The sequence below is a fragment of the Podarcis liolepis genome, assembly GCF_965112155.1.
Source record: "Podarcis liolepis genome assembly, chromosome: 9".
Classification (NCBI taxonomy): domain Eukaryota; kingdom Metazoa; phylum Chordata; class Lepidosauria; order Squamata; family Lacertidae; genus Podarcis; species Podarcis liolepis.
In genome coordinates this window covers 42,757,156-42,783,646 of record NC_139564.1, presented here as the reverse complement: position 1 = coordinate 42,783,646, position 26,491 = coordinate 42,757,156, and the positions used below count along the sequence as shown (strand labels likewise).

At 40.4% G+C, this 26,491-nt stretch overlaps 1 protein-coding gene across 4 annotated transcripts in view; it reads left to right on the top strand.

Annotated features, from left to right (window-relative positions):
* Positions 1-26,491, top strand: part of FSTL5 (follistatin like 5) — a 322,690-nt gene that overhangs the window by 204,646 nt on the left and 91,553 nt on the right. For all 4 annotated transcript variants that reach the window (XM_083520282.1, XM_083520280.1, XM_083520281.1 and 1 more), the window contains one exon: positions 21,976-22,142. In XM_083520282.1, coding sequence (XP_083376408.1) covers positions 21,976-22,142 — 167 coding nt within the window. The remainder of the gene's footprint in view (positions 1-21,975; positions 22,143-26,491) is intronic.

Here is a 26,491-nt window from a genome sequence, read left to right as displayed (position 1 = left end):
CCCCAAACTGCTTTCCAAGAAGAGAAAAATGTGCCCCATCAATGTTCTCAAAGGTAATGGGCATTAGGGAGAGCTCACTAGCAATAGGAGAGGGCAAGTATCTCCTTAATAGGAATTGATAGTCCAAAGTATGCTGGGGAACATCATTTTCTGGTAGGGAGAATGAAAATTACCATATTCTCTGCTGAAAGTGGGAAGCATAGCTTGAAAATGATTATTTGGCTCAACTATTTTGGCTTCTACTTTTTCTGGCCTCACTCTCTGTTCTCCTCACACCCCAACTAATATGAACGGGAAGCTACAAATCCCATGTTTCCTGGCAGAAAATTATGTTCCTGAATCTGCCCAGGAGCAGCTGTTCCAGGCAGGACTAGGCGGGACAGGCCTATTCTGCCTTTAATACCCCACTGCCACCAACAGTTACCCCTTCCCTCTTATTGAAGGTACAGGTGTTATTTATATAGTGTTACATGGAGAGTGGCAGTAGATGTTCTATTCTCTATCTCTGCATGGTTGTGACTCCCCAACTCCAAATTTATTAATGTGGCATTTCTTATTTTTCCTGAATTTGCCCGGTTGAAATCATTAGTAAGTAAATAACAAACCAATGGGTAAACATGACAGGGTATTTGTGAAGGGTCTCCTCTGCATAAATAATACTTTAAATCAAAATGTCTCTAGCATTCTGAGATAAGGGTGATATGCAACATTAGTCTTAAGAGTAGAGTGTTGTTGTTGTTGTTTAGTCATGTCCGACTCTTCATGACCCCATGGGCCAGAGCACGCCAGGCCCTCCTGTCTTCCACTGCCTCCCGCGGTTTGGTCAAACGCATGCTGGTAGCTCCGAGAACACTATCCAACCATCTCGTCCTCTGTCATCTCCTTCTCCTTGTGCCCCCCATCTTTCCCAACATCAGGGTCTTTTCCAGGGAGTCTTCTCTTCTCATGAGGTGGCCAGAGTATTGGAGCCTCAGCTTTGTGATCCATTTGTGATTTGAGATTCCACCATCAATTTGCATACACACAAGAACTGGTATGGGTGGGCAGAAGTTAGCACCTGTCATTTAGATGCCTGGTGTCATTTCAGGAAGAGTAAGAAAATATGTGTAAATACATCTGGGGCCCCTTTAATGTTAAATATTCCAAGAGTGGCAGCTAAAAAATAATTTTAAAAAATGGTCTGCCCATGTTGCTTTAGGGAGGCCCATCTCAAAGGCAGCTAATAGTAGGGGAAATAGTACAGAAAGTATAGTTATCCATAAAATACACAGAGAGACTCTCCTCCCTGGAAGAGAGGGGAGTGGTTGTGGGCGGGAGCCCGAGCACCGCCCCTAGCAGGGGGCATAGCCCCCTGCCTCCATCTCACCTGGCTGGCGCCCATGCCCCTCTGGAGGCATCCAACCGGGTGCCTCGGAGGGGGCGTGTTCAGCAGCCTTTTGCTGCGGCGCCAGCCTCTCCCCGGCCTCATTCTTTGCCGTCGTCTCATCGCGAGTCACCCACCCTCCACTCCCTTAGAGTTAGGGCTTAGGTCATTGGCCTTGCTATGGACCTTAGGTTGGTCGCCCTGGTTGTCTAGGGGACCTGGTAGGAGTTTTCCCATTTGGCATTAGGCTTTTTGGTTTTTTCACCTACCTCGTAGCAATCGTCACAACTTTTGTGGTATTGGTGGGTAGGTTAGGCATTGGAATAATGTGTTGTGGTGTGTCGTAGGGCTAGGTGTGGCCATCGCCTATGCCTTCAATTTTTGGGTATTCCGTTAAAGGAATCTGGTGGTCGTGTGTTCTGTCCGATGCCTGCTTGGCGGGAGGCCATGGCACGACCCTCGGTGAGAGCAGGGGGGAGCCTATAGTTGGATTAGCATCAACAGGCTCCACCTACTGGTGAATAAACCCACTTGTTTTTTGAGATCCAATGCCTAAGCCAATACCTTTTCACTGCTGTAATCAATAAAGTTGTGGCCTTTCCATGCCCATTAACCTTATATCATGTGTCCTTGTGTATTCATTTCACATTGCGGGGGTCGGATCCTCGAACCACAACATTACAGCTCTTCAACAAAGGCCATATTTTACCATCTAGTTCTTATGTGTATGTGGGCAGGATTTCTGAATATAGCAACTATGGCCCTTATAGGTGTGTGTGTGTGTTTTACATATAGGCCATACCAGTTAGAGTTACAATGTAAAAAGAGCACTGAACAGCCGTTGTTGTTGCAAAGCAGGGAATAGTAACATTAAACAGGAATTTGTGTATGAGGCAAAAGTAAAGCTGGAGGCATGGTTGAGAGAAGGGAAAAGTTCTAAAGCTGCTACAAATTTTAAATTATTAAACAAGGTGAAGTGTATATACTGTACAAGTTTTTGCAATTAAAAATGCATATGAAAAATGTGAACTGGATTGTAATAATCAGTTTGTTCCACCAAAATCTTTAAGCATCTTTGGGCATGGCAACATTCGTGTTAGATATGAGGCAGGAGGTACTGACAATTTCTGTTTATCTTCGAAGCTGCCCAAACCACTTTGTATCAGACCTAAGAAATGTCCAGTCTAGCATCTTCTTTCCTTCACAGCCAAACAGATGCCGTCAGAAAAAGCACAAGCTCGACATAAAGAGAAGCTCTCCCCTAAGTGTTGTTCCCCAGCAACTAGTATCCAGTGGCATACTGAACATACAGTCCTCCACCAAGGAACTGCTCACCTGGTCATCTTCCAATGTGATTTATGCTATCATCTACCAGCAATGTCCTTCAACATTCAGGATAGAATAAATGAGCTAGTTTTCATGAAAACTAATAAATGAGGGATGAGGGACCTGTGGCCCACCAGATGTTGTCGGACTCCAACTCACATCAGCCCCAGCTAACATGGCCAGTGATCAGGGGTGAGGGGAACTGGAGTCCAGAAACACCTGGAGGGTGACAAATCACCCATCTCCGCATTAGTACAAGGAATGTCACAATTATTCAATAAAGAATAAATTCCCCACGGGCCCTGAGTGTCTGAAGTCTCTACTATCACTATCCCCTTAGCACAGGACACCTTAAGGACCACCAATCTCCATATGAACTCATCTGGACCCTGCAGTCACCACCTGAGGCCCTTCTTCATGTGCCCCTTCCATGAGAGGTCTGAGGGAGGCAACACAAGAATGGGCCTTTTGTGAGGTGGCTTCCGATTTGTAGAATGATCTCACCATCGAGGTTTGCCTGGCACCTTCGTTGCATGTCTTTAGGCACTAGGCGAAAGCACTTGTCTCTAACTAGGCCTTTGGCTGATTACATATTATACGGCTTTTTAATTATGTTTGTGTATGGGATACTAGTATGCTTGTTTGTTTGTTTGTTTGTTTATTATTATGTATTTTGCACTTTCATTTTGTAATTTTATGCCGTGAACTCCCCCATAATCTTTGGATGAAGGGCAGTAAAAAAAATTAATGGATAATAATAAATAAGTTTCTGGGGGACCTTGAGACAGGAAAAAATGGTGGGGGACCAGGAGATCATTTGCAAGCACTAAGCTGAATGATCAAAATACTCTCAAGCCTTTTTTCAGAGTTTGCTTGGAACTCTTAGAAAGGGCAATGGGAATGGGAGTGTGATTCTTGTGCCTTCCTCCTATGAACGGAATCAAGAGTGAACCAATTTCCCTCATGCGAACCTCTCCCATGCTACTTCAACCCTCCACAGCATATTTGGAGGAGCACAGGAGGCTGCAAAGGAAAGGGAGAATCTGTTAAAATTGATTCCCCTACCTTCTATTCACAAAAAGCCTCTACTGCATCAAATGGCATTCTGAGTGGAGGGACAAAATTGGATGCAGTTGAGTTGCTTGAATTTGTCTAATCCCCCTTTAAAACTATCAAAGCTAATAAGGACATAAACTCAGGTTACGTTCATGTACATAAATTCTGAGCCACATTTGTTCTAACTTCTGTGGGATTTTTTTAAATTCCCAGATGGATTTCCTCTTCAGAGCTTGATATCTCTAAAGCATCCTAGCCATGAATGCCTTTTTTGAAGAGGGGCATCCTTTGTAGGCACTTCTGAAGAGAAATCCTTTTGCTTTCTGGAGTGCAGCAGATTGCATCAAATTATGAGTAGTTTCAAAACATTTCCCAGGGAAGAGTGCTTCTGGCCTTTCACAAGAGCCTCCCCCTCCCTCTCCTGGCAAATCACTGCTTTGATGGACCATTCAAAAGGTATTGCTTGTGGCTGAAACACCTACAAGTTTCTGCTGTAGAGGTTGCACCTTAACCTAATTGAAGCCGGTCTGTGTCCTTGTCTTCAGCATCCCACTTAAACAGCCCTTGAACCATTTCCTATTGTCCAGTCAGAAAATATCTTCAGGCACAGAAAAGTTATAGGATACAGCACCACTTTTGATGTATTATACAACTTCTTCTAGAAACAGTATTTCTCTTGCCCCCCTTTTGCCACCTTATTTCAGTCTCCTGCTTCTAGTTTCCTTCATAGAATCATAGAATTGTTGAGATGGAAGGGACCCAAAGGATCATAGAGGCCAAGCCCATACAATGCAGGAATTACAGCTAACTTTCCTTTTCTTTGCAGTTTATTTCTATTTCCTCATACCATTGCTCCCAGTTCTGTTTATAATTTAAGCACAGCTATCTCATGATTACAATTCAGCTTGCCAGTTCTGATCCGCCTGAGCTTTATATAGTCACAGATATGGTGGTAAAATAGCATTATTAAGATGGAACAACACTTTCTGTTATTAGACAAAAAATGTTTAAAATTGAATTTGTATTTTTTTAATTAATACTGACACCCGGATTCCTACTATGCAGCCAAGCCCCCCGTTTCCTGAACTCTCTTTGTGTTTGTTACACTAAAATAATGCAAGCATATTATGCATTAAATTTCTAAATGTCACAGAATTATGGCAGCCTAATTATGTTCTCCATCGCATATGCTAATTTGGTTGGTTCTTCGCTTTTGTTTCATTTTGTTTCATATAATTAATTGAATTAAGTCAAAAGTCAGTACACAGAGTTTTCCCCCCCTCCTGAGTTTTTAATGTATCTGTTGACGGGTGGATGGCCTATCTTCATTTTTTCATAGCTCAAGTTACTTGCATGATTTCTGCATGTGTCACCTGGTAGTCTGCATATGGTAATCAACCTTGCCTTCATGCCTTGTTGACTTAGTTGAATACCTGAAAATGGGAAGCAAACTCAGGAATCTTTAGAGGGGTGGATTTATGATGATTCAACAGTGACAGAAGTACTACTTTGACCCCATAAAGTAAAGCTAAGTGGTGTTAGGTGTCAACATTTTGCAGTCTCCCATTGGGTTTTCCTCTTCTTTCAAGCACCTGCATGTGGGAATGTTACATGGGAATCAATATCCAGATATAGTTTTTATTCCAGAAATACGACCTAAAATGTTCTAAGCTGGGCAATATTGATATCCTCATGTAACATTTCCATGTATAGATTTTTTTGTGGTTTTCTGTAAACCACTTTGATGGTTGAAATGCAGTTAATACATTTTATGAATGAATGCATAAATGAATACCTTTAAGAAGACTATTGGTAAGCACAAAGCTTTAGGTTGGAATAAACCACAAGGTGTGTTTTTTTCTTTAAAAAGAGCATGATTTATTTATTTTTTAAATGTAAACGTTACCTCCCCCCCCCCCCCGGCAGCCATAGGATTAGACTTTTTTTGGGGGGGGAGAATCTATGTGTCCAAATACTTATACACTTAATTTCTTCCTTCCTTGTCAAGTTTTCACTCCAGAATCAGCATGGCTTTCTATCCAAACTACATGTAAACCCAAATTAAATCAATACTGTGTTCCTTGTGTAAAGCTAACAAAGGGATAAAAACTGTGGGTTTGTATCCAGCGAAGTTGTCCTGTTTACACAAGGACCTCCACTTGAAGAACAGAATTTTCCTTTTCTCTCACCATCCACCCCACATGCTTCGTATCTTTGGAGCCTTCATATGGAGGTGCTCCCAGGCAAAGGACAACTATTGAATGTCTGGCAGTGCTGCAATTCAAATGGAAGGCATACTCCACTTAGACAAAACTGACGTTCCTAGCAGGAGCACAGAGAATTCCACTTAGAAGGAGAAGGTGGAGTTCATTTAAGATAGCTATCTTCATATAATAATCAGAAGTGTTTGGGGAGATGTGAGAGATGGAGTTGAATTGCTTGATCTTGTATTTGCAATCAGATAAAGAGAACTTCAGAAGTGCTTCATTCCTCTATATTGAATTACAGAGTGGCATGGGACCTAGAAGGTTGATCTTTACTCTGCCCTCCCAGATAATAAAGGATTGAGCCTAGGCACACAGACATTGAATTCTCTTGCACTCCATTTCATGACTATCTGTCTATGGAAAACTCTCTGTGTTTACTATGCTGATTTGGGACTTTCCATATTTACCATACGTTGTGGTATTGTAGTGGATTGTCTGCACCTTGTCACACATGTCACTGCAATTACCAAGTGACTGTGGGATTTCCTTTCCACACTAATGGCAGGTTGTACCTGAATTGATAAAAATTCCATGGCTGTAGCCCAACATATTCTTGTGTTCCTCGACACAGAAAATGTCAATGGGGGATAGCCCTTAAAAAAAAACAACCAGTTCCCTGTATTCTGGAATTCTAATTTTGTGGGAGTATAGAAAATTAGAAGAGGACCTATGTGTCTGAGGTATGGTGGGCCTGGTTATTGTGATAAATTTTGTATTCAGTTTAGGATTGTTGTCACGGGCCATACTTTGACTCAGTACAGTGGTACCCCGGGTTAAGTACTTAATTCATTTCGGAGGTCCGTTCTTAACATGAAAATGTTCTTAACCTGAAGCACCACTTTAGGTAATGGGGCCTCCTGCTGCCACCGCACCTCCAGAGCACAATTTCTCTTCTCATCCTGAAGCAAAGTTCTTAACCTGAAGCACTATTTCTGGGTTAGCGGAGTCTGTAACCTGAAGTGTATGTAACCTAAAGCATATGTAACCTGAGGTACCACTGTACAGTTGTACTTTGTATCCCGAACACCTTGCAAGTCTAACTTTTTGGCTCCCAAACGCCACAAACCTGCAAGTTATTGTTCTGGTTTGCAAATGTTCTATGGAAACCGAACATCTGAAGGGGCTTCCACGGCTTCCGATTGGCCGCAGGAGCTTCATGCAGCCAATCAGAAGCTGTGCTTTCATTTCCGAACATTTTGGAAGTCGAACGGACTTTCGGAATGGATTCCGTTCGACTTCCAAAGTACGACTGTATCATCATCCCTATCTGCCATCTCTCCTTTGAACTCTGCTCACAAACTGACAGATTGCACCAGTCAGAAGGAAGTGGTACAAAAAAAATGTCTCCCAAACTACACCCACCAACCCCACCTGTTCCATGCAGAAACCAGGACAATACTTGTACAATTGCCACACAAATGAAAATATTGGTGATCTATTCTGGATCCTTCACAAAAGTTGGATTTTTTTGTGGTAGAAGTAGCTTTTGAGTACATTATTCAAGGATACCAGCTGAATAGTGATGATGCCATGTGGCATCATGCCACACAGTCAGGGACGAGGAGAAGCAGCAGCTACAGTGGTGCCCCGCAAGACGAATGCCTTGCAAGACGGAAAACCCGCTAGACGAAAGGGTTTTCCGTTTTGGAGGTGCTTCGCAAAACAAATTTCCTATGGGCTTGCTTCGCAAGACAAAAATGTCTTGCGAGTTCCTGCGGTTTTTTCCCCTTCCCCCCCCTTTTCCCCAAGCCGCTAAGCCGCTTATCAGCTGATCCACTAAGCTGCTAATAGCGCTAATCCGCTAAGCCGCTAATGGGCTTGCTTCTCAAGACGAAAAAACCGCAAGACGAAGAGACTCGCGGAACAGATTCTTGCGAGGCACCACTGTATAGCACTAGACATGGTAAATGCGGAAAGTCCCATTAATGGGATGCTTACTCTGTACTGACTTCAGAAGTTTGTGTTTTCCTTTGGCAAATGCCGTGAAGTTGGAATGGTTTGTGCTAGCTGTGAGATAAAAGTGCTGAACATTTTGCAAGCTGAGATGTTTAAATTGTTGGAAGGCTAAATACGACTTCTCCTCACCTGCGTTGAAAATCTTTGCCAGTAAAGTGGTCTCCCAGATGCTTTGTGGAGCAGCCATATGGGGCAAGGACCCAAATGCCAAGAAAGCCTTAGAAATAGTGTAGAACAAATTCCCCAGGAAAGTGTTCTCGTTCCCCAACGGGACTCCAGCTGCTTGTCTCCGTGTTGAAGCTGAAGTGACAACAATACAGGCTAGAATTGATCACCTGTGCTTAAATTATGTGAAAAGACTTCAATTTCTTTCAGAGGAGAGATTCCCCGGTATGTCACACACAGAACAGAAACAGACCAAATGTTGGAAGGATGATATCCAATGCCTCTTGTCCCAATATCAATTACAAGATTTTCAGGTGACTATGAAGATGGATAAGAGGCACTTAAGGGATTGTCTCTTTAGGCCTGATGCAGAAAGGGATCTAACCATGATGGCTTCTACCAAGAGTTCGCCATGGTTCCCACTTATTAAAACGGAGCATACCTGGGCCAATTACCTGTCAAAGCTCCCACTTGCCGTGCTTAGAATAGCTTTCACAGAATTACGATTCCAGTCGATGCCCTCGGCGGTGTTGGATGGACACTACGGTAAAGTACATTATGAAGAGAGAATTTGTCTGTGTGGGCAACCCTGTGTGGAGGACCTGTGCCACTACTTATTGCAGTGCCCATTATATATAGACCCAAGAGATCGATTCATAAAACCTGTTTCCGAATGGAACTCACTTGAACAGGGTGGAAAGGGTGAAATGGCTGCTGAGCGATACTGATGACTTTGTAACTTATAAAGTAGCACTCTATGTGTTGGCAGCTAAGAAGATCAGGGGGTCAAAACTAGATAAAATAGTGGTGAACTGCAAAGGGGATTCGGATATTTAATTTGGCACATTTTACTAGAGAATCTTCTGCTATTCTATTTTACGTAACAAGCAATCAGTAGTTGTGACCGTGGTTTATATTGTATGTGTGGTGCCTGATGATTTTTATGGTTATTGCTGTTTTTCCTTTTGTTATTTTTCTGAATGATCCCATGGCCTATGGCTAGCTCAATAAAAGTCTATAATGATGATAACTTCTCCTAGAATGATACCTTTTCTGCTATACTTGAACATGTGTACCCAGAGCTTAGTCAGAAGTGACATAGATGTCATGACTGTGGGTATGTGTTCCTACAGTATATACTTCACCTGTCCGTTGCCTGTGTCTGTGTCTGTATCTGTGTTTGAGGTCCTATCCCTTTCCTGTTTTGTCTTTGAAGAGATGTTCAAGGTGCCTTCTAAAAAAGGACATTCTACTAAACTGTGATACACTGGAATTTGGCTTGGGGAAGTAAAATGTACACAAACACACAAACCTGTCATTTATGCAAATTTCTGCCCCCCCCCCATTTAAGAGGATATTTACATACACACACACTTGGGATAGAGGCCTGAGTACTGTGGCTGTTATGATTGAAGTGGTATATTTGTGATGGTAAGGATCTCTATTCCAGCTTCTTGGATGAGGGAGGAAGACAGCTGGCTGAGAAAAATATGCAAATAAAGAAAGAACATTCCAAAAAGACTCTCTAAGCATATTAGCTTAGAATAATGAACATTTAATATTTTCTGGAAGGCATCCAAAATGTTCAAAGTTTTTATTGGGGTTTTTTTGTCTTCATGTATGGTTGATCTTTTCTGTTTTGTTTTGAAAATGCAGTTATTGCCTGCAATACATCATTGGATTTGCACTTGAATTCTGAATCCCTTATAAAACAACAATGTTACCAACTTTACCCATTTGAAATAATTATTTGCTGGCTCTTTGTGATTCAGATAATTGCATTGGCCTCTAGCAGTGGCAGCAATTTGAATTCCCTATAGTCTATCTCAATAATAATTCTTTAGTTTTAATGCATTCAAACGAAAGAGTTTCTCCATTGCTTGCTTCTCTTTTCTCTTTTCTTTTTTTACTCCAACAAAAAAATGTTGGAGGCAATTTGTTCAGTCACATTCTTAACACTTAATTCCACAGCAAAATTTATGGAAATCAGTTATGAATCTTATGCTGATTATTATGTTTGTGACAGGTAGAAACCAGGGGGGAGGGTGTGAATCTCAGAAAATATTTAGAAGTTGCGGGGGTGGGGAGGAGAGTTTGTGCTCTAACTAACAGGCTGCTAATTGCTGGAGTGTGTGCATCCTTTTCTTCTAGGTTTGGGGAAGGACCAGGTATCTATAAGATATGCTTATAAATGGGATGATGGGCTCGATTTGTGTTAAAGGAGCAGCTTTTGGGGATTGTGGGACATTTGTCATTAGGGAAATGTGTGTGTGTGTGAAAATTGTTCTAAACTTTTATTATTTATGACTCTTACATTCTTAGAAACTCTTTCATTTAAAATACAGAAAATATGTAATGCTTTCAGATTGCAATCTAAAGATAGTGACTAAGTTGTTGCCATGCAATGACAGACAACATAGTTTTAGTCCTGTTTTAAATATGTTCTTGTTTCATGGTATTGGCAAAGGTAGTTGGGCATTTACACAATCAACAGTATATCCTCAGGTCAGCCTTCTCACAGTCTGCTGCACTCCAGATAGTTTGAACTCCAACTCCCATCAGCCTCAGCCAGCATAGCCAATGGTCAGGGATGATGGGATTTGTAGTCCAGCAACATGTGGAGGGCACTAAGTGGGGGGTGGTTATCGTAGAGCATGGCATTCCTCATCTAGACTATGCTCTGCTATACAACCTTGAAAGGTATTAGAAGGAAATCTGAATGGATACAACGTCACCTGAAATTTGTGACGTTTACTGCAACAATAAACTTGATATTCCAAATGTAAATTGAGGCTTGGTTTTATTATTTCAATTAAAATGCTTATATTAGGGGAAGGGCATTGCTGTCATGAGTTTTGGGATTGAGTAACTAGCCACGTAAGCTTGTCACGAATGAGACTCTTGGTATATGTTTTTTGCACATCTATTTCTCTCTAGCTGTATCGGCTGCATCTCTTGACAGGACCCTGAGACTTCCATCTTCTCCCTATTGACATTTTGCTGAAAGAACTATTGCTGTACCATCAACCTTTTGTCTGGAGACTGCTGTCTGGACAAGTGTCTCTTAAGAGCCCATCTTTGTAGTTTTGTAATAAGTCAGGAGTTCAATATTGATTGATGGAAAGTTGCCCATGCCCCCTCAGTGCCTGAAATGTATTGCCTATGCAGTTCTTCCTATCTTTTAACATGGCAAAAAAACAAAAACAAAAACCAGAACCCAGAGCTGTAGAGCAGCAATAACCTAAGCCCCTGTTGCTGATTAAACAGCACCATACAACTGGGGCTTTACTATTGTTTATGTATGATTCTTGATTTAATTCAAATATGAAGCTTAACAACAAATCCTGTTAAGATTGTGAAGTATTTAGCCAACCATTGTTTGTTTAGTAATAAAAAAGATCATTGTATATAGGGATTTAGCATAGCTCATACTCTAGAATGAACAGATTAAAAATTGCTTTATTTGTAGATCCTTTTGTTGTAAGGAGGCTCCTCTTCTATAAAACTTATTTCTCTCATTTGTGGTCTCTTCTAATACAACAAAGGTAAGAAGGCATTTTGCCTTGGAGTCTAAAACAAGTTAACTTATGGTTGTTGTTAAGAGGGATTTTTTCCCATCTCCTTCCTTCTGCAATTCCCCCCCCCCCCCAAAAAAAAACAAACCCCACAACTCCATGGAGCAGGAGGCTGCTAGAGGGTACTGGAAACTTCTGTGAACTCATTTTAGGTTAAACTTATATTAGGATTTTGACTGATTACTCCCCCTGGACTCCTACTCTGAACCTCTTAAGAATATTCACTCTTTCCTGAGATGTAAGAAGGCATCATTTTCCATTCCACCTTGTAATCATCACGTGCAGCACTGTTTCTGTTCTTCTGGAGTTGTTCTTCCATCTTACTGTCCACTGTCACAAAATTACACAACTTATGTAATTAATTATGCAAATGACATAAGTTATGTTGTGATTATATCATTCTGTCCCATTCATTTTAATGCAATGAAAACACAGTGTGGATGGGGGGAGAATCTAATCAGTTACATGCCGTTTGTAGGCTGAAAGCATAGACAACAGTGAATACCAATAATATTTGTTCTGGGCATGGAATGAATAAGTGAACGTTGACAATTTCCAGTCCTGTTTCTGTTTTCATTGGAATTCTTGGATATCTCTACCTGTCTTTGAAACATCGTTAAAAAGCCTGTGCAACTCAGCATCATTTCTAAGAAGGAGAGGGTGGAATTTATCAACACCTTTAGTCAGCTCTGACCTTTCCAGATGCCATTGCCAATTCCCTTTTACCATGTTCAAACCCAGGAATGGGAACCAGGAATGGGAAGTGTCATTGGACTCCAACTGCTATCACTGCCAGCTGGCATGGCCAGTAGTCAGAGGTGACAAGAGTTTAGTCCATCAACATCTGGAGAGCCATGGGTACCCCACCCTGGTCTAAGTTGCCCAGCCATTAGATTTGCCTGTATCCAGTCTCTACACAAACTTACTGTTCCTATCTTCAGTCTGGGTTGTGTACAGATACACCGTCTTGAAAGACCTACATTGGCTACTAGTATGTTTCCGGGCACAATTCCTTTAAAGCCCTAAATGGCCTCAGTCTTGTACACCTGAAGGAGCGTCTCCACTGAGACACTGAGGTCCAGCACTGAGGGCCTTCTGGGAGTTCCCTCGCTGTGAGAAGCCAAGTTACAGGGAACCAGGCAGAGGGCCTTCTCGGTAGTGGCACCCGCCCTGTGGAATGCCCTCCCACCAGATGTCAAAGAGCAAAACAACTACCAGACTTTTAGAAGACATCTGAAGGCAGCCCTGTTTAGGGAAGCCTTTAATGTTAGACACACTATTGTACTTTAATATTTTGTTGGAAGCTGCCCAGAGTGGCTGGGGAAACCCAGCCAGAGGGGCAGGGTATAAATAATAAATTATTGTTGTTATTATCTAGTGGTTAGAAAAAAAAATATTTCTAAGCTCAGCAAGGTGACAGAGCAGTGGCACTCTGAGAATCACTCTCCGCTTTTATTGGGTTGAGAAAATAATGTTTGAACAACTTCATAGGAGTTTTCAGTTGGGAAAATGAGTCGAGTGTCTGGCAGGGATGTACAAAGTGTCGTACTGTAAGGTGAGGGGGTTAGAACAGGTGAGCTTTGAAGGATGCCTTCCAGAGCTTGATTTCTATTTATTCCAGGAAGGACTTCCCAACTTTTGACTTTCAGTACTATTTCTGACACTCTGTGTAGCTGCAGGCAGCTTGCTTATTTCTTGTCTGCTAAATAACACTGATAAAAATGCCTATCTCTGTCACATGAGAGTTGGGGAAGGGGGTGAGAAATCACTTCACTGTAGGTTGAAACTGGAAATGTGTTACATTACGTTATCATGGTTTCCCTTTCTGTATTAGCCCTTTTTTTATCACTCCCACTGGAAAGAGGAGCTACAGTATCTAACTGCAATCAGTGTCGCTGTTTCTTTCCTCCAGACGGCTGGCCCAGAGGTGTCTACCTTTCTGACAAAAACAGAGTTTAACTTATATAAAAAAAGTACCTGTTTTGGCGTGATGCCTAGAAAACAACAAAACCTCTCAAAGTCAAGTTGGCTATTTTGCATGAAGGGAATTTACAAACAACAAAAATACACTTTATGGTTTGTAAATAAACTCAAATATTTGTCCATATGTAGAAAGCTCCCTGTAAACAACTGACAAAAGAAGCACTTGCATGATTTTCACACATGACAGTATATCCTGGTGTGCTTTTTCACTCTGCATCAGTGTACGCCTTTGCAGTGAAAATAATGTGTGAAGCAAACCTGTACATCCTTATGAATCATTTTTCCCACTTCAGTTGCATCTTCTTCTTCTTCTTCTTCTTCTTCTTCTTCTTCTTCTTCTTCTTCTTCTTCTTCTTCTTCTTCTTTTATTTATACCCCGCCCATCCGGCTGGGTTTCCCCAGCCACTCTGGGTGGCTCCCAACAGATTGAAAACAGAATACAGTGGTACCTCGGGTTAAGTACTTAATTCACTCCAGAGGTCCGTTCTTAACCTGAAACTGTTCTTAACCTGAAGCACCACTTTAGCTAATGGGGCCTCCTGCTGCCGCCGCAGCACAATTTCTGTTCTCATCCTGAAGCAAAGTTCTTAACCCGAGGTACTATTTCTGGGTTAGTGGAGTCTGTAACCTGAAGCGTATGTAACCTGAAGCGTATGTAACCCGAGGTACCACTGTAACATTAAACATTAAAAACTTCCCTAAAATTCTCCATTCCACCTCCATTCTGCTCATTCCAGCAATAGGTTGATCAGAAACACCACAGAACAACCATGAGGGAATTAAATTCAAGTGTAATGCCTATTAAACTGCTTGTGCAAGTATCCTTGCATCTTTAATAAATATTGTGGTTCTTACTTCACAAAATTGTTAGGATGAACCCTATACACATTTATCTGGAACTGCTGGGAGCAGACCTCACTTACCTGTGAGTAAAGCTTACTGAATTTAATGGGATTTTTATCTTGTGTACACACCATTAATATATTTTAAAATATACCTAAAATATACAGAAGCTTTGTATATAAATGGTTAGTGATTTGTCTTTGTGCCACTAAATAATTGAAAATACACACTACTAAATACCATATAAATCCTGATCCTATAGATGCTTACTTCAAGAGTGCAATCAGACATTATTCCACGTAAGCATTCAGAGGACTGCAGCCTTAATATGTTATGTGAATATGTCCATTATTACTTTAGGTTTTGGGAGTTGCTACAAGGTAGAATGGGAAAAGGAAACAGGGTATATTCCTCATGATGAATTTATGGATTGATTTGAATAATGAATAAATACCAAATCATTCCCTCTGTCAATGAAGACTTTTAAAAAAATGAATGAAACTAAACTCATGGCATCCTGCTTTGCCAGCATATTACTCTTACATGTCCATCTTGTGAAACTACTCTGGGTATCTTCCAGGACCAACAGTAAGACAAGACTGAAACATAGTTTTAAAAGAAAAATAATGAGAGGTTGCAAACTACAGAAAGAGGATTTTAAGCATGGGGAAGAGGGGAGTGGATGGAGACTGCAGAGTTTGAAATGAAAACCCCAGAAGGAAGAGAAAGGAGAACCAAAAATAGTATGTATGGGACCAACACCATATTTAGAGAAAACCATATAAAGGATATGTGGGAGTGGATTGGGATTAGAAAAAGGAGGATATCGACTTTAAGAACAATGCCTGAGGTTGTCAGTCAGTTTACCCAAGGATAACTCATCAGTGCAAGCTTGTGGGACTGTAAGGAAAGATAAAGACTGTAAATTAAATGTATATAGATAAGGGACAATTCAGAGCTGAGCCTGTGGCTTAATATTTTTGTAAGGAAGAAAAGGTTGCTTTTGAGGGGTGATTCAGGTCTATTTATTGCTCTCAATAAGCCATCTTTGTTATATCTGGACAAAATAATGGTACTACAGGGCCTTAGCTTTTCATTGCACATGACTTTTTTAGTAGTTAAAACTACGGGGGTGGGGGTGTTGTTTTGCTTTTGAGATTCACGCATATTATACAATGGTAAGGGTAAATAGGTTAAGGGCTCCCCACAAAAGCAAAGAGAATCCAACAGCAACTATATTTTTGCCATCAGAAAGATGTTTGAATCTCCAGTGGATTATAGCTGCTGTTCGTTCCTTGAAGCACTGAAAATGAGAAGCTGGAGTTACGCGCACACAGACCACTTGATATAAATAACTCATAGAACTCTTACACCTTAGCCTGCATCTCTGCTTTGCCCTAAAAGACTCACTAGTACAAACACTCAACAACAACACAAACTCTCCCCCAGTGGGTTTTTTTCTTTTTAAAATGAAGCAGTTGAGAGAGCAATCATTTCAAATTATAATATCTATACTATTTTAAATCTCCTTTCACAATCCAAGCATGGAATATTTTTAAACAAAATAATTATGGAGGAAAACTTTTTGTTGCAACTTTGAATACTTAGGCTGCATAATTTGCGCTCATGTCTGAAAATAAAAAAGATATTCTCATTTATTTATGAACTGTCTTTTAAATTTAATCGCAAGAAAAACATTAGTAAGGATCGGAGTGATCATAGTATTTCAAGGAATGTATTCTGGATGTGCACCAGTCCTAAATATTTGTGTTGGAATATCTGTCTGAAATGCTGGAATTAACATGTATGCAGTACAACAATTCCATGGTACATGGTTGTCATTCAGATGGTGCTGGGATGTATAGCAGGTAGGATGTGTAGTCTGAACACAGGAACCATGGAACAACCTTTGCTGCCCCTGTTAGGGTATCATGTCAGCATAATTTAACACCCTGCACAGGTATATATTCGTAAAGCATATATGCAACTGTGTCTGCAAAAGCCACTTGCCAGCTAAAATACAGTACCAGTGTAATGCTATGACATAGCACAAGAATGAGGTAGAAGGTTACAACAGAGTAGGATCATCTTGTGCCATCTTGAAGTTTTCTGGTCATTGCAGAGCTAGCTATGTGGTCAATGTGTGCTGCTGGGTGGTTATTTTCCACTTCAAGTGGTACCTTTCTATACAGAGGGTCACCCCAGCCTAATTGGAATGAGCATTGAAAACAAAAGGGCACTTGTTGGCATCCTTCTGTCTCGACAGACAATGGAGTTCACATCCAGGCGTGAAGTCAAATCAGTGTGATTCAGCAGCACTGAAATAACCTCCCTGGGGCTCAAGCCTAGACAGTGTGTCCTGGGCTGCCCAGATGAAAAGACCCCCCACCACCACCTTGGCTTGACTGATGTGGTCCAAAGGAAAGCAGAGCAATGCCTTTGGCACCAGCTTGGCTGCAGGAGTTGCCAGAAGGGGACATACAAAGCACCATCCAGCCATCTTAGGGACTCCACTCCAGATTTGTGTAGGGTTTACTCCTTAGCCTTTTCTTCTCCTGAAAATATCTCTCAAGACAGCAGTTTAGGATCAGAGTTTTCCTTCTCCTAGATGGGCTACCTTATCAGGTTGACAAACCCCACCTGCCCCTCACTTCCCACTACAGCAGGTGCTTCTTGACCATTGGATCCACTATTGAACAAAAAATATTGCGTAATAAATACAAATAAAACCTCTTCATCTAGAATATGTGATGGGTGGGGAAACTGTTGTCCTCCACGTGTTGCTGAACTACATCTCCCATCATCCCTATGCTGACTATGACTGATGGCAGTTCGAGTCCAACAACATCTAGAGAGTCACGTGTTCCCAACCCCTGCTTAGAACATAGAGGTGTAAATCAAGGTTGGCTCCCCTGTATTTCGCCTGGATGTGGCTTGCATCTTGAAAAACAAACAAGATAAAGTTTCATCATGCAGACAGGCAACATTTCCCTGCCTATTTATGTTCTTTAGGCCTCGTTCCATATTGTGACATGTGGTTGTTGTATTTTTTAAAAGAAACTTAACTCTATAGCATTATATATAAAATGCATTTTTAACAATGCAATTCTGTACTTGTCTACTCACCCTACTGCTCAGTCCATTGTGTTCAATGGGGCTTACTCCCAGGTAAGTGGATATATGATTGCTGCCCAAAACATGTTTATTAAAGCTTTATTCCCTAAATACTTTGATTTATATTTTGATTCAACTGATTGGAGAATATTAAGTTTCATCTGTTCTCTTCTACATACATTTAAAAAATGTGTTATGTTTCTTATTATGTGAATCTGAACAAAATGAGCTGAAAGTGAAACTGACATTATACACTACTGAAGGAGCAATAAAAGGAAATAAAGATCATATGCAATAACACTGTACCTTTATCACAAATATATAAAATTACACTAAAACTACAAAGGAGCAAAAGGTAAAAATTATCCCATCACAGCACTTTGTTGTTGTTGTTTTATTTCAGAGTTTTATGGTTTTCTCATTAAGAGTTTGAAACTTGCTGTAGATTATATACAAAGGATGGTTCTATGTCGTTTGAGGAGGTTATTGCTTTTAAATTACATTCTAAATAGGCAAACAAAATGAATACAGGTTTAATGTGGTCTTAATTCTATCTAGCAAGCTCCAGTCTGGATAATGTTCGTTAGCTCAGGCTCAAAGGGGTGTTTTGTGGCTGCAAGTGAATAAATAAGTAACTGAATGGGAAGACTCAAAATGTATAGTTGTTAATTAAAAAGCATATTTGCTATTATACATCCTGTAGAATATGTTCCCGTTTTAATATTTTATCAATTGAAATGTAATATATACAGATGTTCATATATTCACTTTTTCTTTGCCTTGTCTCCTCCCCTGCTACCACCAAAAGAAAAAAGTTTATTCTGCTTTTTCTCTTAGCTACTTGTGGTTGAGTGATAAAGTATTTAAGAACTGGAATGGTACCAATGCTACTTTTCCATTCACTATCAGTTTTGTGCAGTTGAAACTTTGGACAATAGTCTGATTCGTTTTTTAGATCACAGCCACTCATGACTTAACTAAATTTCTGCTTAGGAAAAACTGCCAATGGGTGGCATGGCAAGCAGATATGGAACTGATGGCAGTATTTCAGAAAGTAATTGGAATAGTTGAGCCATGTATCTTTCTTCCACTTTTTTCCAGTGCAATGGTTTATGGCTTCTTAATCCACCATATAAAGACTGGTCTGTTCAGCTTCGGAAAGTTTTTGGCAAATGTAACATAGGCTCCAAATCTATGTCTCATTGAAATTTGAATCTCATTGAAATCCCAGCCACACAACTGTCTGATGGATTGTGCCCTCAGACTTGTCATAAGCCAGCCTTGTACATTGCATACTTGTTGCTGCTACATCTTGAGCTCACATGAACAATGGTTCCATTCTGATGTCTGGCTCAATGTCCTTGTCAAATACAGATCTAGTCTACAGTAATTTGAAATAGTTCCACTCAGAGCTACCATAATCATTTGTTATTCCCTGCTCCTGACAAGAGAATTAGTCAGTGCTAAATGTGCAGGATTGCCAAAGGACACCGTCTTAGTAACTATTTTTTGTTGGTTATGATACGTCTAAAGATACAGAGATGAATGTGCGTCTTACCCTCCATAGATTCAGCACTGGAGTTGGTTGCTGATGTGGGACACATATCATTTACTTTTTGTGGTATGTAATTAAAGATTTTGAACTACTTTTTTGTTTTTTAAGGCTACAGAACAAGCAGAATATCTGTGAATTTCATGCTGGTATGAAACTAAAATCTTGCCATTTTTTCTTGCCAAAAAAAGATGACTTTAATGATGTAACAAGGCTTTTTCCCTACCCAGAACTAGTGGACTGTTTGTTTGATGCTTCCTTTTGGAAACACATTAGACAAATGTGCTATCTCTTTAATTGTGCTAATTACAAAGTGCTCTCTTAATTTGGCTAAAAGGAGCCAGTTAAGGATCTTTTCATGTTCCTAGATGGATGTTCTACCCCCAATTGAAAGATTAATGCTTGCCTTACTTGAGACTAATTTGTTGTTTAACAATAATGAAGTAACTCAAAGCTCTTTGTGGCTCCTTTAGGCCACTTGTCACAAAACATTTATTGCAGAACATTCCTCTTAAGCCTACTAGGGCTACTCTAACATGGATCACTATCTTCATTATTTGCTCAGTCTACCCGATGTTAAGCACTTTTAATTTCAGTCCCATTGATGTTAGTGGAGATAGAGACCATGTGATTCTGTGATTCTATGTTGGGCCAATTTAGAAACCATGCTTTGCAAAGTTGTACACTCTCACACATCTTCTCTTGCCCTTCTCATGCATGAATCCCCCTTTCTTTCCATGCTTTTCTGAAACCATAGTTTAGTGTTATAGTGGCACGGGCATGAATATGGTTAAAGCCAGCTAAGATTCCTTTGTAACCATGGCTTGAAGTGGATTACCAAACAAGAATGATGAAGGGTTCTTGGATAGCTTTAACCATATTGGCAATAATGTCAAAGTAATGCTGAAACATGGTTAAAGCACACAATGGAAAACGGGAGAAATTATTGTGGAAGGAAAATGGGAGGGGAGGAAGCATGGGTCTGCAGCTGTTACGCTTGAATGGAGCCAAAGTGTTGAGCATATGGTTACATCACCTATTAAAATCAATAGGAATTCTATATGTATGTAACATCATGAGTTGTGCCAGTTTCCCATTTGTCCTCTTCCTTGCTTGCACAGTGCAGCTGATACAGCCAACCATGAAGAGCTTTTTCCATTGTTGGCTGGTAGGCAGCCCATGTCTAAACAGCCCCCATCGCTCATCCCCAGAAAGATGCTTAACTGAGGAGTTACAGGGGTGTGATGAGGGTATGGCAATACTTTGTTGCTAGTTGTTACTCTGGGTTATTTTTCAGTGTAAAATAAATTTCTCAAAAAAAAAAAAGGCAGTAAAGCCAATAAGCAAAAACCATCAATAACTCTTCTTGACAATGTTTGCCATTTTTATTGTGAATAGTCCATCATCTATCATTGTATTTGGTTCCAGTTTACAAACCCTTTACATATTGCCACATAGCTTAGACATATCAGTTGTAGCATGAGCTTGTCATCAGTTTCTGGTTTTCACGGTGAGATGAAAAGTCATTGGCAGTAGATTAGTCCATGAACGATGGCCAAACTTTGAGCCACTTCATATGTTTGCGGGAACACGTTGTACAGTCAAACATTCCACAGTGCCATGTCAGACATGGATTTTGAGACAGAATCATAGAAATATAGACTTGTAGAGTTGAAGGGACTATGAGGCTCATCTATTTCAACCCCCTGCAATGCAGGAATCTTTTTCCCAGCATGGGGCTCAAACCCATGACCCTGAGATTAAGAGTCTCATGTTCTACTGAGCTGTCCCAGGTTCATCCCAGATAGGAGTGTTCCATCAGAAGATTGCACAGCATATCCCACTGAACACTAGACTCATATTTTAATGTCTAGAGACTGAAACAGAAAAACATATGGTAGGGTCATGTTGACTATGTGTAAGGCTTATTTTAGTTAAGTGTGCTCACTTTCTAATGAAGATGCCCCATCTTTGCAAACCAGATTTTAATTTTATTTGTTAGTATTATTTAGGGGTATGATGATGGCACCAATGATTATTGTTCATCAGCCTGGCCTATTGCATATAAAGCAATGAACGGGTCGAGTCTACTATTAATATCAAAAGATGTATGCAGATCAGTGGAGCTAAAACCTCTGGCATCTTACTTCCTTGCAGTCCTCCGGGTATAGGGCAGTATATAAATTCAACAATAATTTAAAAATGTAATCCAGCTCAGAAGAAATGTGCCTAAAATGATGGACCACCAGGAAGTAAGGTGGTGTATCATCCCCAATGATATACTTCTTTTGATTTAATAATTGACTTCCTGACCCTGCTTTATTTGTTGTGAATGGGGCAGATTCTTGGAGCAAACCTACATGGTTGCCATCATTATGTCTAATTTAACTATAAAGGGTTATTTTAAAAACAGCTCCCCTAAAGTGTGTGTGTAGGTGCACACACATGCCATGAGTATGTTTATCCAGAAGGCCACTACAAAAATATTGTCAAGGTGCTCAAATATTTGACAATATATTTAATCTACTTTTGGAGCCGGTGTGCCATGTTCTTTGCTTTTGAAATTATTTCATGTTAGAAGGCTCTCTTCTTACCAAGCAATGCTTGTCAGTCAATCTAATTGAAATGTCATGCTGACCTTTTATTTGAAACACTTCTATTTCCTGACTTCATTTGGAAATTATTTTGCCTTTAATTCAAATTAAAATCTTAAAGCTACCAGGGTGCAGAAACCCTGTATGCTAATTAACTTTAAATGCAACGTATCTTTTACAGAAGTAATTCAACTGAGTCTGCCAGAAGATCAGAAAATAAGCATCACTGCAGCAACAGTAGGACAAAGTGCAGTTCTAAGTTGCGCCATTCAGGGGACCTTGAGACCTCCTATCATCTGGAAGCGGAACAATGTCGCTCTGAACAACTTAGATTTGGAAGACATCAATGTGAGTGATAAAGGACTCTCGAGCTACTTAATAGAGTCATTATAAAACCTTTTGCCATACAAACTAGAGCAGTAGCATTTGTCAAACTGACAACCGCTCCTCAGTGTTGTTCCTCTTCTGACACATGAGTGACCTCCTGTTCAGGTCAAAGGGTCATGCTGGAAATGTCTCTTGAAATTAAATGACGGCTTCCGTTTTCAGATGCTGAACAAAAATGCAAAATATAAATTCTCGCCTATTGGCAATAGAGATGATGCAATTCTCCTATTTTTTAAAAAAAGAGAGAGAGAGGAAGGAATGAGGTAAAGGACTGAGGCTAAAGAAACAAATGGATTCACCCCATAGAATCCAACAACACCTTATGTAATTCAAGAACTGGCTTGGTTGTATTCTTGCTGGTACTTTGACTTTGTATGTTTACACGCTTTGCGTGTAATTACATTGTAATTACATTGTTTGCGTGTAATTTCTGTCAGGTGAAAAGGGCATACCTTTATTATCCTGAGTGTTGCTAACACTAAATCATGACTCAACTAGGCAAGAAGGTGAAATGGTCAAAAAAATAACAAGATCTGACAAGATCCAGAATGTAATCCGTTCTGGAAGACCATTTGACTTCCGAAACGTTCGAAAACCAAAGCATGCATTTCCGGAAGCATTTACGTTCGGCTTCTGAAAAGCGTTCGGAAACCGAAGTAGTTCCTTCTGGGTTTTCGGCGTCCAAAAGTCTAAACGTTCAACTTCCGAGACAATTGAAAACCAAGGTACTACTGTAATAAAGAACACCTTGTTAATTGTGATCAAGGTGCCTGATCAGTAGGGGGCTCGCTACCATTTGCTGGAGACTCCTGCTCCTCATACTTTCCTGTCACTGCCTGTTTTCACCTTCCATCTCCAAATGTGGTAACTTGTCAATTAACGCAATGGTCCAGATTTTGAGGAACCAATAGACTTGCAAGTTTGACCACTTGGCTGCTGGGAACAAGAATTGGAGCTCTTTGTTAAAAACCTGTTGATAAAAAGGTCTTCATTGGATCCATAGTTTAAAAGGTTGGTGCATAATCCGGCATATTTCATAAAATATTTTCTTCCAGAAAGACTGAATAGCAGCTGCCACATTATTAACTTTCTAAACCTTTTTGTAGTACCACCAGCTATTCTTACATTTGCAAGCTTATCTATGTAATAGTAATAGCAACAACAATCTTATTTTTTATGGAAACATAGCAGGATCCCAAGGGATGCACAAAACCTTTCCCTATCGGCTGCATTTTAGTCATGGAGCTGAGACATCAAAGGAGCTGAAGTAAACAATGTGAGATTCAGATCTCATACTGCAGTCTGTTTGGCCTGCCTAAACTTCACTCCATGGGGTCTCATGAATTGTTATGAGAGCTTGGAGAGAGATTAGAAATAGGCTCTGGTTGTATACACACCATGGATGTTAGGCTGCGAATGTGTTACAGCCTTTTTAGGCAAGGCTGAAAATGCTCCCATGCCTTCATGAGGCCTATTGTCTCATGTGAAAGGGGGGAATTTAGAAACATTTTGAGGGTGTGGGCTGGAAAAAAAAGTGTGTGTGTGTGTTACAATGAAGTGCCGGAGTTGTGGCCAGTCTCTCTTTTGCAAGGGAGTCTGCTGTGTCACAACTATCATGAAAAACCCTCATGAAATATATGAGAAATTTTACAGATCCTCTAGGATCCCAGCAATTTTCACTCCACCTACCCCCAGCTCAAAAAGCCAAAAAAAATCTTGGCTGAATATGTAATTTCTAGGTTGATGAAAATACACTGGGGAATGCGGCTGTATTTTCGTTATTTGTTCATATAATACCAGGGTCTTTAAGTATGTGTGTAGCTTTCATAACCTCCCATTCAGCAGACTGTTTATTACATTTGTTCATTAGCATCATTCTTGTTCTGTCTTGATGGCCAGCCTTAACTGCATAGTTCAGTCTTGTCAAGGAAGAAGCTGCTTAACTGATCTTTGGCCATAAAGGAGAAAAATAATTTCTGCTTTTAATAGCACATGCACTGAACAACTCAAAAGTTTGTGGCAAGGCATAAAGAGACCATTAAAAAAGAGAAAATGATACATTTACTTTTGTTTGCTTTAAAATTATAATGCACTGATTTTTTCCCCTTGCAACATATTCTTCTCATATTGAATATATATTTTCTTTATGGTGAGTTGGCACTTGCATGGGGTTTTTGCACCCAGCTGCCCCATAAAGTAGGATACAGTATCTATCTGAATCCTACCAAATTTCAGAAGGATTAGCTATGGTAGCTTTCCCACAAATACAGCCTTTATACTGTTGAGGTGTGTTAAAAAAACAAAATAATTTAATTTCCCCATGTGTTTTGTGGGCGTTTGGTTTGAAAATAGAGAAATGATAGTGGTGTCCCTAAGTAGGAAGCTTGCCAAATTTCACAGTGATAGGTCCAGCTGTGTTTGTTCTGGGCATGTTTAAAGTTTTGTTTTGGAGGGAGGATTTACCTCCCTCCCTGTGGCTTTATTTTTGAACATGATTCAGTGGCATTATGTAGATGCCGCCAGGTGGTAAAATCACAGAGCAGCAAGATTTGAGGAGTAGGCTGGTGTGGATGTTGGAAAATCCCATCTTGTGCATCCATACCTCTCACCTCACACCCTCTAAGCTGATTCTGCTTCTTGGGGAGTGAGAGGGGGGGCTTCTCATTCTGTCCTTCATGTGTACATTAGGATAAATTCATTCTAAAATGTTGGTGAATTTTCATGAGGATTTTCATTTTTAAAAAACAACAACAAAGTAATACAAACTGAAGTGGAAATGTGGAAAACTAAATTTAACAATAGAATATGAGATACCAAAATCAAGATGTTCATCCATCCCTACCTTCTCAGGTATTCACCATCCATTTCCTACTCTGCTGAATGGCAAAGCCTTCACTGACTTTAATAGATCTGGATTTTACCAGTTACACATAGGCAGAAATTTCAGTATAGAGATTCATGCTTCAAGTCAAACCCTGTGCGTGTTTACTCATGAGTAAATCCCAGTGATTTAAAAGTGACTTAGAAAGCAATCCGAACCCTGATCTGCCCTGTGGAATGGGTTTTGCTGTGAAAGAGCTGTCCCTCCACCAGACTCCGTTGGTGGATGCCTTGCTGCCACCAGAGGTCCCAGCTGTGCCCACCAAAATCATAGATGGTTAGAAGCTAATGCTGGTGACATCCCCGCCACAGGGCATTCCGGGTTGGGAAGGGTGTGAAGTTGGAGTGACCAAGGGCCTAATGGATCTTCAGCTAGTAAAGGGTGGTGATGGGCTACATCCTAATCTTTGCTGTGCAATCCTGGAGCTGGTGCAGCAAAAGAAATGACAAAACCATCTCGTTCACCTTTAACCATGGCTGGTACTAGTAGCAGTGAATGCCGTGCTGGCTCCTAGCTGAGAGTTAGCATAACTCCCTTACTCCCTGGTAAATATGCATAGGATTGCAGCCTTGATGTTGGCCAGGTAGATTTTAATATAGTTCAGGTTGCAATCTGAAACACACTAATTGAACGCACTGGGATTTACTTCTGAGTAAACATGCATATAATTGTCTAGGCGCAGGTGCAATAATTACAGACTAGAAAGGTGGATTTCAATGCATTCTTATGAGCTGAGAGTATTTTAATCTGATTTAGTGTTTGTGAACAGATGACAAAGGGGTGTTAGTTAATCAGGATGAATTGAAGCGAACTTCAGTGATGTTGTATGTACAATATAGGTGTGACACTGTCAAGGTGTGCAGCTGAGCTGCCTCTTTTACATGTGGTTATAGCCTTTACTGCTGATCTGTAGTAAATTAAATACTCTGCTAAATTTTTGACACCTATTAAAACTTCCAGCTTCAGAATCTTGCACTCATAGCTGTGATGAAGTCATTACTTTATTTTTTTTCTCCCTAAATAGAAATTAAGGCCCGAGAGAGCAGCCGAGTAATTGGATAGGTCCACTGAGGAGAATTGTGCTTCTAAATTGCACTGTGGAACATGAATGTAGCACTTAAAGATACGGAACTTCAAATAAATGCATTCAGAGAGAATGTGGTGCACTGTGGTTTATGCAGCACTTTAAATACCAATTCATTTGTTGCACTTACTAAGGCAATTTCAGCACTCAAAAAGCCTCAGCACTGGTACAATTTCTTCTGTCTCCAGAGGTGGTGTTCTTTGTTCTCACCTCTAGCTATATTATGAGCTATGGTGTATTTGTTTAGCAGTGAGAGCTGATTTTAAATCACAGTATACAGAAGGTGGGGGGAAGTATTTGTCTGTATTTTAAAGTATAGAAAGTCAGGTAGAATACTTTCAGTAA